This window comes from Prunus mume, linkage group LG4 (assembly GCF_029339155.1).
Source record: "Prunus mume cultivar Tortuosa linkage group LG4, ASM2933915v1, whole genome shotgun sequence".
NCBI classification, from domain to species: domain Eukaryota; kingdom Viridiplantae; phylum Streptophyta; class Magnoliopsida; order Rosales; family Rosaceae; genus Prunus; species Prunus mume.
Window position 1 is genome coordinate 11617997 of NC_142701.1, and position 15379 is coordinate 11633375.

General features: G+C 37.5%; 1 protein-coding gene, 1 long non-coding RNA gene and 1 pseudogene across 2 annotated transcripts; 2 read left to right on the top strand and 1 right to left on the bottom strand.

Moving 5' to 3' along the window:
- Positions 1-211: 211 nt before the first annotated feature.
- Positions 212-2466, top strand: LOC103327897 (uncharacterized; annotated as a pseudogene).
- Positions 2467-3824: 1358 nt separating this feature from the next.
- Positions 3825-6655, top strand: LOC103327896 (uncharacterized). Its single transcript, XM_089049798.1, has 3 exons — positions 3825-4298; positions 4420-4835; positions 5214-6655. Exons 1-3 carry the CDS (start codon positions 3974-3976, stop codon positions 6387-6389), a joined length of 1917 nt encoding a protein of 638 aa, XP_088905924.1. The 5' UTR covers positions 3825-3973; the 3' UTR covers positions 6390-6655.
- Positions 6656-7178: 523 nt separating this feature from the next.
- Positions 7179-10128, bottom strand: LOC148917903 (uncharacterized). The gene is made up of 4 exons (XR_016125933.1): positions 9836-10128; positions 7845-7919; positions 7502-7556; positions 7179-7402 (listed from the first exon to the last, which is right to left on the bottom strand). It is a non-coding gene; the product is annotated as an uncharacterized LOC148917903 (long non-coding RNA).
- Between the last annotated feature and the right edge of the window lie 5251 nt (positions 10129-15379).

A 15379-nucleotide genomic window follows, 5' to 3' on the forward strand; every position in this document is an offset into this window, starting at 1 on the left:
TGAACACAAGAGATGGAAGAAGTCATTTATAGATCACTCTAGAACATATTCTTATACACCTTTTCATCCATGTAATTTAATGCAATTTAATATCAATTAGTGTTTAAGTTTCCCAACAGAACAAAAACTGTTTTGCAATGAGACAGCAAACCCATAAAATGAGTGTTGCTAAGATTAAGATGTTAAAGTTGGTGAATGGAAATAGAAAAATATGGATGACATCTACCCCACATTCACAGTAAGAACCTGATTCTCACATTGCTTTCCCCTGAATAAACAAAAACAAAAAAAAATCAAATAAATTAAGGTAAAAGAATTCATCAATATCAAGCTTGTCCTGAGTCTTGTTGCTCATGATCACTATTGACAAGCCTAAACAAGTCAAGTTGGGAATTGCTCAAGTCTGGCTCACCTGCGTTTATATATTGTTCATTGAACAGTTAATTCAAGGTTTACGAAGTTGCACCATTAATTAAGAACTGAAATGAGACTCAAATGAAGTTTCCCAGCTGCATTCGGTCCCAAATGTGGTTTTCTAGAAACCCCATTTTCAGTTGCTTTTCATTTTTAGTTTTTTTTTTCCTTCTTTCTTTACTCCATTTTCTGTCAAAGACTCTTTTCTTTTTTCTTTTTCTTGTAAAGATTTTCTTGCTAAAACGAATTTTCTCTTAAGATTCTGGGACAACTTTATGGACGCAACACTATTATCCTAGGTTTCTTTGTCAACGTTTACCAACTTCTGTGTCCTGCTCTGTACTTGTAGCAAACATTCAAAGCAGCTTCCTTTTTCCTATATCTAGGTGTTTGGAAGTTCCACTTGCACTGAGTTGCTTTTAATGGATTTGTCCAAAAACAAGGAGGCAACAATAGATTTTAGGCTTTTAGAGGCAATTGAGAGAAATGACATACCAACATTTATTAGCTTAGTTGAAGAAAATGAAGGAATTTTTGAGTAAAGAGTCCTGCTCAGAAAGCTGAGCAATATAATCACAACGGTCACACACCATTGCACTTGGCAGCAATAAACAACAGAGTTCCAGTACTTGAAGTGTTTCTATTGCTTGCTGAACCATCTTTTCAAGTTGTCACAAAATCTGGAGAGACGGTATTCCACTTGGCTGTGAGATACGGCAGATACAATGCTTTAGTATACTTGACAACTCATGTCAGCAATGATATCGATTTCTTTGACTGTAGAGATCTTTACGGTAACACCATCTTACATCTTGCAATTTCTGAAGCACAACATAAGGTGAGATATGAAAGAGTATTAGCAATGTCCATAGGTTCAATTGAGAGTATGTACTTAGGATAAATATGAGTTGCAACCACATAAACCTTATAAGCATAGACACAATTATTTATCATAATTGCTTATGCATGTTTAAACATGGCTTTTTAATTAATCAATATTTCTTTTGTCCCAGATAGCAGAGTACCTAATCAAGAAAAGAAGAGTGGAAATTAATTCTCGAAACAATAAAGGACTCACGGCGCTTGACATCCTCAATGAGGCCAAGGACAGCTGAGAAAATAGGCATCTTGGAGCCACACTCGTGCAAGCAGGAGGTAAAAGTAAAATAATGCCAAAGGTAGATACAGCCAATGGTCAGTCAATGACTCCCCTTGAGACCATATATGCCAGAGACAACCCAATTTGTTAAAGAGCATGACCTACATTTGTCCAATATAAATGAAATAGGTTCTTCTGCATCCAAAACCCCATCAAGTTCAAGTGTATCACCATCCATGTCTAGAAAGTCTTCTAATCTGTCATCACCACAATGTAGCAGGTCATCCCACAAGCCAACAACTGTACACGAATCCAAGTAAAAGGCACCAGCAAGAACTGAGTGAGACTCTTTATCACAAACAAAGGAAGCATCATAAGGTATATAGTACAGAGGCGGTACAAAATGCCAGGAACACTATAACACTAGCTGCCATTTTGATCGCAACAGTTACTTTCACTGCTGGTATCAGCCCCCCTGGTGGTATCTATCAAGAAGGATCAATGAAGGGGAAGGCAATTGCAGGTAGAACAACAGCTTTCAAGGTCTTTGAATAAGCAATTACATTGCATTGTTCACATCACTCTCGATAGTTGTTCTTGTCAGCATCATCCCCTACAGCAGAAAACCACTGATAAGACTATTGGCAGTTGCTCACAAGGTCATGTGGGTAGCTGTGGCATTCAAGGCAACAGCTTATGTTGCAGCAACATGGGTGATCATGCCACATAGTTTGAAAAAAGAAGTGGTGCTTGTAGCTTCACTGGCTGTAAGCATTGGCACTCTGGGAACTGTTTTTATTGGTCTAGGTCTAATGTTGGTTCATCACATGCTGCGGAAGTCGAAGTGGAGAAAAGGAAGAAGAGAAAGGGGGGAATCGAACTTAGACCTTGAAACAGGAAGCCAAAACTCAGATGTTGAGAGCTCCCGAGATCAGGGAAACCACTCATACTGAATGTTTTCACCTCCCAAAAGATTGAGAAAAAGATAGTGATGAGGTTTAGGCCTATTGTAACAAATAGTCCTAGTGCAAAACTTTCAAGCCTGTTAACTTGATTTTGTTTAGCAAATGTCCTAGCTATTGTTTCATTGAATGAAAATAAGATTACTTTAGAGAATATCAGCTCTTCAAGCCTCAGCCGAATATCAGCATATATCCTGCAAATGCTTTATAGGGTTTTCAAGAAAAATATAGTTTTCATATGTATAGGTCGAAAGTTGAACTAAAAGGTTGTGAATCCATGAAGCGTGAAATCAGCATAAATTGAGTGCCAGAAACTTGAACATAGATGAAAACGGAAATTCAAGGGTGGTTTTTTCGTTTTTTGTCGGATGGGGTGAAATTTGCATAGACTTGCGGTTTCCAACCATGTAAATATGTGGCCACATGATTGTTCACCTAGCCACACAGTTGGCTAGGTGGACAGCAATTGCTAAGAGTCAACCAGTGTCCTACATAGTGAAAATGGATCTATCTCTAGGAAGGAAGCCCTACTTTTTTTTTTCATTTTTTTTTTTCAGTTGAGTTATTTATACTAACACTTTATGAGGTTTTCGGTGTTTGCACAAGACCCCTGAAGTTTCAAAAATTATACGAACACCAACAGAGATTTCAAATTGTTTTCACAAAACCCATTTTCATGATTGTTCGTACAAAAATTGATGATTATATAAAAAATTTCTCCAAATGACAAAGGTAACCTTTGAGATTAGATTGCACATACATTCATTGAGGTTAATTTTGTCATTTGCATAAGTTTTTATATATATATATATGACATCAATTTTTGGAAAAACAATCAACAGAAAGGGGTTTTGTGAAAACAATTTTTGAAACTTCAAGGGGTGTTCATGTAATTTTTGAAACCTCAAGGGGGTATTAATGTAAATAACTCTTGTTTGTTATTCATTTGATGTAATCTAATCTTAATAAGGGTTAAATAACTTAAACTTTCCAAGCGGCCAAAATGTTGGGCAATAAGGCAGCAAGCTGGATGAGGGTTTAAGAAAAAGATAGATAAAGTTTATGTGCAAAGATAAACAAGTCAAAGCTTTTGGCTCTTACTTTCCATCAATTATCACAATAATATTTTCTTCAGACTTTACGCGGACTAACGAAGTTTCCAAATTGGCTACAGCATGCATTGTGGGGTCCCAAAATGTGGTTCTCTATAAACCCCATTTCCCGTCTGATTTTTTTTTAAATGGTTGTAAATATTTAAAGAACATTTTTCCAACAAGAATTTTCTCAGAAGATGCAGGGACGACTTAAACGACACCATTTACATCCTTTTATTGGATTGTCAACGTTTACCGACTTCTGTGTCCTGCCCAGTACATGTAGCAAACTTTCAAAGAATCTTCCTTCTGTTTTTGCCCCCCTGTGTACTCCTTTACAAGTACCTCCAGTGGTTAGAGTTCTCAAACAAAGAAAAAAAAACTAGGAGGTTTTGAAGCTTGCAATGAATTTGTCCCAAAACAAAGAGGCAATTGAGAAAAAGGAAGGAAATCTTGAGCAAGGAGAAGATGAGAACAAGGACCTGGAGACTCAAGTGCATGAAGCTTGTCGAACGGGGAATGCCGAGGACTTAAAGCTGTTACTGGATGCCGATCCTGAGGTAGCTAGCAAGCTTAACACTAAAGACAAGAGTGCACTTTCCTTGGCTTGCAGCCATGGCCACCTTGATATGGTGAAGCTCTTGCTCAATGAGCCTGGGATGCTTGGTTCAGGCAAAGATGGATTTGATCAAACATGTATCCATGTGGCTGTTTCTGGTGGGCAAATAGGTAAGTAGCAAAGTTCTCTCTTACAAACTTAATTGTAATTTTTTTTTAAAACCCAATTTCTTAATTTGCTTTAGCTTAATTTTGGTTTCTATGTGTAATGAAATAAGTGTTTCTGGTGCAGATGTTGTTAAAGAGTTGCTCGGAGTGCGTCCTGACCTTGCTCATATGGTTGACGAGAATGGAAATTCGCCGTTGCACTACGCAGCCAGCAAAGGACACAGGGAGATAACCTGGATGCTCCTGAGGCTTGATCCAAAACTTGCTGAGCAACACAATAACAATGGTCACACACCACTGCACTTGGCAGCAATAAATTACAAAGTTTCAGTCCTTCAATTGTTTGTGTCCATGGCTAAACCATCTTTCCAAATTGTCACAAAAGCCGGAGAGATGGTATTTCACTTGGCTGTGAGATATGGCCGATATGATGCCTTGGTGTACTTGACCCATGTCTGCAACGATATCGAGTTCTTTGATTGTCGAGATATTTATGGCAACACCATCTTACATCTTGCAGTTTCTGAAGCACAACATAAGGTCAGATATGCATCCAAATCCTTATAGACTTTCTTGCATCGCAAGCTATTACATATACTAGTTACAACCACATAACCTTACAAGTCATATACAAATGAATAAAGACTTCAACAGAAGAACTTGTAGTTTATGAAAAGTGCTCTCTGCCATGCCAGTCTTTTGATTTTAATGTTTGTGTGGTCTTTTCCCTTGGTAATATTTTGGAAATGTTTTATGGTTCCATCCAATACTAAGTTTTGAATTTGTTGGAGAAACAAAGATCTAAGTGGCGTGTGCCTCCTGTTCTTTACAAGTATAGGCAGCAAAATTCTTGCATCAGATTTTTTATGCCTGTCCAAACATGGCTTTTAACTAACTTGATATTTTCTCTTGGCCCAGATAGCAGAGTACCTAATCAGCAAAAAAAAAGTGGCACTTAATTCTCGGAACAATAAAGGAATCACAGCACTTGACATCCTCAATGAGGCCAAGGACAGTGTAGAAAATCGGCGTCTTGGAGCTATGCTTCTAAAGTCAGGAGGTGAAACGAGGATTGAGCTGTTATCTCATTCACCAAAAGTAGAAACAGCCAGTGCTCAGTCGGTAGTACTTGAAAACATGCAGAAAAGAGCTCAATTTGTTAAAGAGCATGAATTGCAGTTAGCCATTATAAATGAAGTAGCTTCTCCTGCATCCAAGACCCCATCTAGTTTATCACCACCCAAGTCTAGAAAGCCATCTAATTTGCCATCACCTCAATCTAGCAAGTCATCGCCTAAGCTGCCATCCCCGCAATCTAGCAAGTCATCACCTAAGATGCCTTCTCCACAATCTAGCAAGTCATCACCTCAACATCAAGTTGGGGAGGGATTTGATTTTGAAACACAAAATGCAGAGCCCTTGTTGCCAACCATTGTGAGGCAACACAAGCATCCTAGTAAAAGGCACCAGACCGAACTGAGTCAGATTTTCTATAACCCGCGAAGGAAACATCATAAGGTATATACAGAGGCACTACAAAATGCCAGGAACACTATAACACTAGTTTCCATTTTGATTGCAACGGTTACTTTTGCTGCTGGTATCAGCCCCCCTGGTGGTGTCTATCAGGACGGACCAATGGAAGGGAAGTCAATTGCAGGTAGAACAACTGCTTATAAGGTCTTTGCAATAAGCAATTATGTTGCATTGTTCACATCGCTGGCAATAGTCGTTGTTTTAGTAAGTATCATCCCGTATCGGAGAAAGCCATTGATAAGACTAATGGCGTATGCTCACAAGGTCATGTGGGTAGCTGTGGCATTCATGGCGACAGCTTATGTTGCAGCAACATGGGTGATCATGCCGCATAGTCAGAAGAAAGAAGTGGTGCTTGTAGCTTTATTGGCTGTGAGCATTGGCACTCTCGGAACAGTTTTTATTGGTCTAGGTGTAATGCTAGTTGATCATTGGTTGCAGAAGTCGAAGTGGAGAAAAGGAAGAAGAGAAAGAGGGGTGGCTATTGAGGATCCTGAAATGGGAAGCCCAAACTCAGATGTTGAGAGCTCCTACAATCAGGGATACCACTCATACTGAAGCTTTTGTTTTCCTCTTATGCTTTGCAATCACCTGAAATCTCTTTGTGAGCATGTTGATGTACTTGCTATAAGCTTTGGTTAGAAAAGGTTAATTCTCTAATTAGATTGTGAGTTTATCTAACCTATATAGATTGCCATAGAGTTGAGGTATGGTGACTCTTAAGTCCCCTCAAGGTGCTTTGTAAAATACAATTGTGTTGCTGCATGTTTCCTGCTTTTGTTGAATGTAATATTCACACACCAGTAGCTAGATTTTATGCAAAATTCCATATACAAAGCCTTGAGTATGCCGGAAATATTTTGTCCCAGCTTTCGTGGCACAGCCGACAATAAAAAAGCTTCTTCCCTATCTAACAAGGAAAGGTCTGTATCCCTCCATGTGTGCTTGATCAATCTATATTTCCTTGGTTCGAGCACTGGAGACTTCTGAAAGGGGTGCTCCAAAGCCACTTGTTTTTAATAGTTTTCTAAAACTAACAAAGTAAAAAGAGTTGCAGTTAACAAGAGGCCCAAATGAGATTGAATGGGACAAGGCAGGAAAACCAAAAACTGACATCAAGACAAGTTTGAAAGAGGATAGGAAGAAGTGATTTGTACATCAAATTGTGAATTTATGTATCTGGTTTTTCATTGACTCGCTGAAATTCAAGGAACCACTACTCATTCGAACCTGGATGATTTAAAATCTGATAAAAGAAAATTGAAAAGAAATAGCAATTACAAGAAAGATAAACCATCCATTCCTTTGCACCCAAGTTCAATCCCCAGTAAATTATACTAGTAGCCTTATCCAAAAAACAAGACTATCATATTTGTTCCGCTGTTGTACGGTTTGGCAAACCCATTCAATTTGCACATATACAACAAATAGATTAAAAATCCAATGAAACCAAAATATTATGTATTCTACTCTTGGTTTACCTACCATATCTTCAGCGATGAGCTGCTGCTGCAGATGAATCAACTTGAGGCAGAGGACTAGTAGGCTTGCTTTGTGCACCTTCTTTTCCTCTCCTTCATTTACATCACACCAATAATTTTCAGCATGTATGTCGCAAAAGAAAAACTATAAATATCGCTTGCAAGCCATTAATCAACATCAAAAGGTACCTGGTCTTCAATTTGATCAGTGCTGCTACTGCTTCCCCTCACTGTCCCACGCTCCCTTTTTAGAAAAGAAACAACATCAATTAATAAATCATCAGCCTTATTACTCGTTGCAAACACAGAATACAAACCTATCAAGCTCAAGATCACCAGAAGTTTTGCATCAAGTAAAATTAACCAAGATAGAGTAAATATAATTACAAATCAAAACTAGGCTTGTTTGCTTTAATAAAACTTCTATGTAGCTGCTTCTTCACATGCTCTTAGGCTCAATTGATAAGAATGCTACTAAGGCCGATAAAAAACCAAATCTAAACTATTCAGATTTCATACACAGAGTACGAACCTATCAAACTCAGGAAGATTTTCCTTCTTGCAACTTACATCAGCCTTATTGTCATGCTTGTCTGCACGACCAAGCCTGTACAACAACAAGAACACCAGAAGTTTTGCATTAAGTAAAATTACAACAAGATAGATGTAATATAATTACCTATCTGTTGATGCTCTTTTTGGGGGGGTTAACTTATAGAGAAGTAGAGTGTCTTCAGCTAGGGAGAAGGTGAGGACCTTCGGAATGGGATGAAGAAGCAATTGTCAAGCTTCGAACATCGGTGTGGTGCATGCCGAAGGCTCTCCGATGCTTAAGTCAGCTATAAGTGGTAATTTTGGCAGAGTAACAAGAAAGGTGAGAAAATAGTTACCCTTTTTACTTGGGTACTGTTCTTGGAGGGAATGATTTTCCCCACGAGAATATTCGTCAAAGATTCCTTCGTCTTCTCCGCTTCTCTTTCTCCCGCAAAACAAATCGGAGTAAAGGACCACACCCGGGGTGTTGGCCAAAGGCCCTCCGATGCCTAAGTTAGGTAAGGTATTTCAAGGAAAACCGGGTGGCCGGAGCCGTGTGTGGTGGCCGGAGCCTTGTGTAAGGGAGAGAAAGAAAGTGGTGGCTAGGGTTTGTGAGAAATGATTTCTGCAGAGTTTCAGTAGGAATTTAGACGTACCTCCACCATTGTGTGTGGCTATGCTTTATAATGGTCTTAGAGGCTAGGGTTTCAGAGGAATAATTCCGTAGATGGAAGGGAATTATTCCTCCTTTATGGAATTGATTTGATTAATTAGGGATTTGATTTATTAGGGTAAATCAAATCCCTAATTGTGGTAGGTATCAAATCAAATCCTATTTCAATTAGGTAACTCCTCATTTAATTGAGAATCGGGGTAGGAATTAGGAATCAATTCTCAACCCAATTAGGTAGTCTTCAATTTAATTGGGTAACCCCCAATTAAATTGAGTAACTCCCAATTAGGTTGATTAATTCCCAATTAGGTCAAATAATCCCCAAATGGAATGAATTATTTGACCTAGGGTTTTGACTTAATTTGGTTACCACAGTTCCCTATTTATAGGGAAGTGAAAATGGGAGTTTTGCACAAAGTTTCGATGTGGGACTTTGTGCAAGTTGCTGGGAGATGACACATGTCCTTGGAGATTTAGGTTCGGCAAGCTTCAGGTGTTTGGCACCTCGGAAGATTGTCTTCCTTTGGCAGGGAAAAAGGCGTGTCTGCCTTGGTGCTAGTCATTTTGATGCTAGATATGCTCAGTTGATTATGGTGTAAACACTATCAAAACTAAGTTTGCTTGCTTTATTAAAACTTGTATGTAGTTGCTTCACATGTTTTTAGCGTCAATTGTTAAGAGTGCTACTAAGGCTGATAAAAAACCAAATCCAAACTACTCAGGTTTTCACCATGTTAACCTTAATAAAGAGGCAAAGATACTGGGAACAAGAAGGGCATACAACGTAGTACGTATTAATAAAGCAATAATAATCTACTCACTCACTTTGATTTGAACATTTAAAGAATAAGATAGGATTCCATTCCTTTTAGCTACCCTTAATTTTGACATGCCTTCAAAGTTCACAAAACAATCTCTCACACTGGGATAAACTTACCACTTCGTGGAAAGAGGCTCACTAGTAACATGCTTCTAAATGCGTAGTAGTCAATAGTTGAAGTTGTTTTGAGAAAGGATAGCCCCTCGTAAGGGACAACTTAACGAAAGAGAATAACAACTAAGAACCAATGGAGCTACAAAGATCTCAAATTGCACTAACAAATGCAATTTGGCATGCACAAACACAAAATACTGAACAGAATATTGCCAAGTCACACAGCCGTATTAACATTTTTGAGTTACATGCCATCCAACAGAATATACATTCATCACAATGGAGATACATACAAACACTGAAAATACAAGTTCAACATAAGAAAATAAAAAACTAAACCGAAAGCAAATATTTGTTTGAGGGACTTATAATAATTTCTTACCTAAGAGCAACTGGGAGGAGACATGGATCGCCAAGCTCTTTGAAATAATAACTTTCAAAGGCCTTGATATGTGCATTGACAAGGAATTGATCACCACCAGCAAGGCTTGTAACAAGCAGTTGGAACACCACTACGCATACACAATACTAATCCCACGGATCCCAACCACCACTCATTGTGCGAATGACGCCATCATCACCACTCATATGAGAGATGAAGTTTGAGGAGCACGCTAGAAAAGGACACAAAACCTTCTGAAGCTCAAATAGCTGCCCAACCATCTTGGGGATGCCCTTTGGATCCAAATGAAAAGCAACAACATCTGTCCCCTCCCCAGCAGGTTGCAACTACAAAGTCGTTGAATTCTGCAAAACCAGTGACAAGTCCAAGTCCCTCCTCCATGTCCATGATACCAGATACATCCTCCTTTATTTTAAAGGGTGTCAAACATGTAAAACTTTTCTCTCAACCAGTAACAACGAGCTTGTCGCCCCATGAACAGTCAAAAAGGAGAACCCTACTAGTCATACAAGTACCAACGAGGAAAGTTGGATTTGGGAGGACTGTCCACAATCCGGTAACAGGATCTAACACCTCAGAGAGGGCAAAGGCGATTATTCTTCGACGCACCCTTGATGCTCTGTGGACAAGACATAGGCCCCATTTGGTTCACATAACTGATTTGAGAGAAAATCAGTTCCCATGTCATTTCCCAAGATAGAGATGTCAAGACTTCAAAAGATAGAGATGGCAATGCAAGAATATTCTAGAACAAGCTAAATGTTCAAGGCAGTGGAACAAAAGCAATTGAAGTTTGAAGAACATTCTAGTACAAGACACATGTGTGGCTAAGAAATGAAGAAGCCCAAGTTGGTGGCTGTGTATGTCGGCAATCAAAGCCTATAAATAGGCATGCTTGTACTCATACAAGGGGGAGCACAAAAGCTACCCAACCCAAGTGATATGGGGAGTCTAACAAAAACAACTCCCAAACCATTAGGGCTCCAAGAGCTACCCAAAGCTAGCTATGTTTGGGAGCCAATAAGCTCACCAATCTAAGTGTAGGGCCAAATTGCCCAAACTATTCTAAATCAAGTGTGGTGGCCAATAAGCCAATATGCTAAGGAGGCCAATTAGCCTACACCATGCAATGTACTATTCTCCTCCAATATAATAAAATCACTTTGTTTCCCTTATAAATCTAACACCCATGTTTGGTAATACAGGTAATGAAGATTCATTAACTGAACAAGGATAGAGTTTATCCTTAAGGGTGACCACCAGAGGATTTACCTTAGGAGCAGAAGCCATGGGAAATGTCCTCTTGCTGTTGCAGAGTCTCCATCTGGAACATTACACTCAATGAGTTCAAGGTTGGGTTCAAACTGTGGTTTCATAGGAGGATTGGGCCGGTACATACCCCCCATAATATAGTTTGGAATCCACAATTATATATGCCATTCCTCGTGGCAAATTCATTCCTTCTAAATGAGAAGAACCATGTACACATTTAAACTCAGGCCTTGGAGACTTGGAAGAGCTACTGCTTGCCAACAATTTGCTAATGTCGAGAACCAACAAGTCACCGAACCCCTTAACATAGAACCAATCCTTGTCCGCCACCATCATCTTCTTCAACAAGTAAACAAGCAACAGGCGAACGCAATCTAAACCCTAATGGTGGTTGTTTTATAAGAAAGGAGAGATTTGCTAAAATATTATGCAAGAGAATAGAAGAGATGATATGAGAGACTGAATTGATGGGAAAAGAGGGATGGATTTGATAAATTATACAAGCTTCTCGACTAAAAACCTAGAGAGATATATTAGGAGAACGAGAGTGAGAAGGGAATTTAGGATTATGGAGGTTGTAGTATACAATATCAAAAAGAACAAAAATATGTTTTCTATTACCTACGTACATGTCTTGTGCGTTAAGTTAGAACATGACATTTAGAAACGATTCACATAGGTATAGGGCATGATCGCACCTTTACAGTTGTGATGATGGTGTGATAACATAATAAATAGTTCCTTGAATGTTATGTTAATACGACTGCATCTTGGCAAATTTATTTAATACTTGTGTTGCCTTCATGTGTCATGCGACATTCCTTCCTTGTGTATCAATACGAGTTGTGATGATGTCGAAAGTAGATTGGGTAGGGAGGGAGGGAAGGAAGGATAAGCAAAATAAGCACCATTGGAATTTTGTGTTTTTCAAGTATTAAAAATTGAAGTGTTTCCTGAAAAAGCACTTCACTAGGAAGACTCATGCCGGCCTTCCCTGTCTTTTTCCAGGATTGGCTTCATTTTCTCAAACTTTACCCAATGTTACAATTGGGAACCAAGATGAGGAGGCTAAACCAAAGCTTCCCTCTAGACTCAACTATGAATGTCGTGTAAGATTTTTATGTCTTAAATCTCACTCAAGTGGTCTGCTAATCAACATAGAGTTTCAAACCAATGTGGAGACTAGGAATTTGATTATAACTGGACTTGTAAGTCTTGGAGAGAAGTGTTTCAGTTTAAGTTCAAGACTGCTAAGGTTCCTAATTCATAGTGGATTAGAACTCCTAATTCTAATGCAATAAGGAGAGGTTGAGGACTCCTTGTTGGGCAAGGAGTTCCGACTGATGCATATAAATACATAAGTCCCTACTCATATCGAATTACCCCACTCTAGAGAGCTCATACCCAATATCTGTGAGAGAGTATACAGAAATCGATATTGAGGAGAAGTGTTGTGTGTGTCAAGTTGCTCTTTCGATCATTCCAATGGCTACAAAACAAGGTATAGTGTTCTCTTATATGCAATCTATTTAGTTAACATGTGGTATCAGAGCCTAGCCTGCATATTTTAGAACCGATAGAAATCACCCACCTTTCCTACTACTCTGCAATATGACGGCACTTTGTAATTAATAAGGCGACAATTCTTCCTCTTTTGCTACCTCTTGACAGATCCTCTATTCTGATTTTGGGGTATGGCTGTTTTATTGAATCTAACTTGATTGCGCTGCTTTTGAATTGGCTTCAACAGACTTGTGTTGTCCATGGTTTTATGCATCACTAAAGTAAACATAGATTTTGTGTTTTTATTTTATTTGTATCCTTAGTTAACATGCAGACTGATGTTGGCTTGTTTTCGTTTGACATACCTTCTGGCATCAACATCTATGCGGCATATCCTTTTCCATTAATGTTTACAGCAGCTTAACTATTGCAGATGCAATTTCCAATCTATGCGGCATAGATGTTGATGCCAGAGTAGCTTAACTATTGCATTAGTTAAGCGAGCCACAGCAGCTTAACTATTGCAGATGCAATTTCCAATCTAAAGATTGATCAATAATTGCATCTATATTAGTAGCCTTCTGTATTATTCTCCATCCACATATGGGAATTGTACCGATTGATAACAATATGATGGTACCGATTGATAACAATATGATGGAACAATCTGGATAGTAGACTGCTTAGACTAGCAAGTATTCTCTACATCCACAAATGTGAGTTTTCTTGCACACGAAGTTTATGCAGTTTATTGTCTGGGATTTTGGAATATGGTAATTTACACCCACATGTATAAATTAACGTATTTAAGTAAAGATTTTGGGGACAGTTTATCCATGTATATTCATGGTGGAGTGATGCAAAAGACAACATATGCGAATTAATAAGAATTTCTCTTTATCCATAGATGTGGGGATTTAACATATGAAAGGAATTCAGATATGAACTCTTTTGATGATCACTAAAAACATGTTTGATTCTCAACCCACAAGTGTGAATCAATAATGTACAGATATTTAAGTATTATGGGACAGCTTATTCAGATATGTTTGTGTTTAAAAACTTTTGGAATGTCACAATGAACCTTAACTCCATTAGGAGCATTTGCGGTTTTTGTTTTCTTAGAAGAATTGCAATACATGTCCTATTCATCTTTTTGATAAATCTCATGTGTTTAAGTTGTTGATGGTAATTTATTAAAAATGATCTTAAATAGTCATAAAAGTTGTTTTCATGACTCAAGGAAAGACATTTTTGGTTCATCACATAAAGGGAAAAGTGAGCTATTATGGAACTTTCTTGCTTGGCTATACGTTTTGCTTATGTATAATATGGTTGATGTTTGGTTGTTTTTCATATGAAATTAAGGGACTATTTCTTGACATACATACAGTTGGATTGATCCATACGTGTAAAGGGATTGATACATACTTGATTGGATTGGATCACGTAAAGTTGTATTGACAGATAAGATTGTGTTTTAATATCAAGTTAAAGTAATATAAGATTGGCTGGTTTTGTAAGCTTTGTTTTGCTGGTTGGTTTAGAAACTTAATTAAGGCTGATTCAATATAATTGTTTGGTTAACTGGTTAAGTCCAGAAAGCGCCATTTAAGTTGAATTAAAGTCTATTGACGGACATGCCTATCTGAATTACTAAGTTAATTCAATTTAAATTTATAATAATAATTGGTTTTTGCATCATGTGTTTTATGGCATGATTGGTGTAATGTTTAAACACCTTCAGTTTTGAATTTCAAGCATAAAGAGAAATTTGTCTTGTGAATGTAAGTTTACATGCTTTACAAGTATTAATTTGCAGATGCATCGCTTGCATTTCAGGAGCATCTCAATTCTATTGACATGAATATTGCATCAAAGTTCTCAATTCTCAGTTTTCTCAACGTCTAATTATATATCATGTTATATAGAATTCATGCATATTATTAAGAAAGATTATCTAAATACCCAAGGAAGGATAACTTTTGAATAATCACTTAAAGAAAACGTGGACTTTTTGCATGGCACATTTTTGTTATAATTTCAAAGAAGATGTCATGCAATATGAAGCTTATATCATGTTTAAGAATATTGTATTACTGTTATTTCTTGATTGAATGAGTTGCATGGATCAAATTGCACTTTTGATTCAGGTTCATTAATTTTGGTTTAAATCAAAAGTAGCACATTGCAATATATAAAAATACTCAAGATACAAACGATCTCTTGATATTGTTCAAAGTGTTTAAAATTAATAAAGTGATATTTTATATATTTTGGTTTTGGGATATGGTTTTAATTGTTTCGTTTGCACTTACATGGAACTTACTGTTTTATGATGTTTAGAGTGCACATAAGGATAATTAAATTTTGAGGAGCATATTGATAGCATTCATAATTTTATAGTTATTTAATTTTTCAGTTTTGAACTACGCTGTTATGATGTCTATTTACATAATGTTGTAATACAAATTAATATGTGATGAAATTAGCGATAAGGATCATTTTCTAAGCTTTCTTTAGATGCTGAATTCATGAAAATATGTTGAGAATTGAATTTTTGATGAATTTATAAAGTTGATGCACGGGAATTTTCCTGACAGTTTCTGGATTATATATAAATATTGTTGAATGACTCACCTAAAGATCTTCAAATGACCTGAATTTTTGATATGTTAATCATATACTTGTCTTCATGAATTCTACAAAGTTTCGTGATTATTGGATGTATAGTTTATTTGTGAGAAT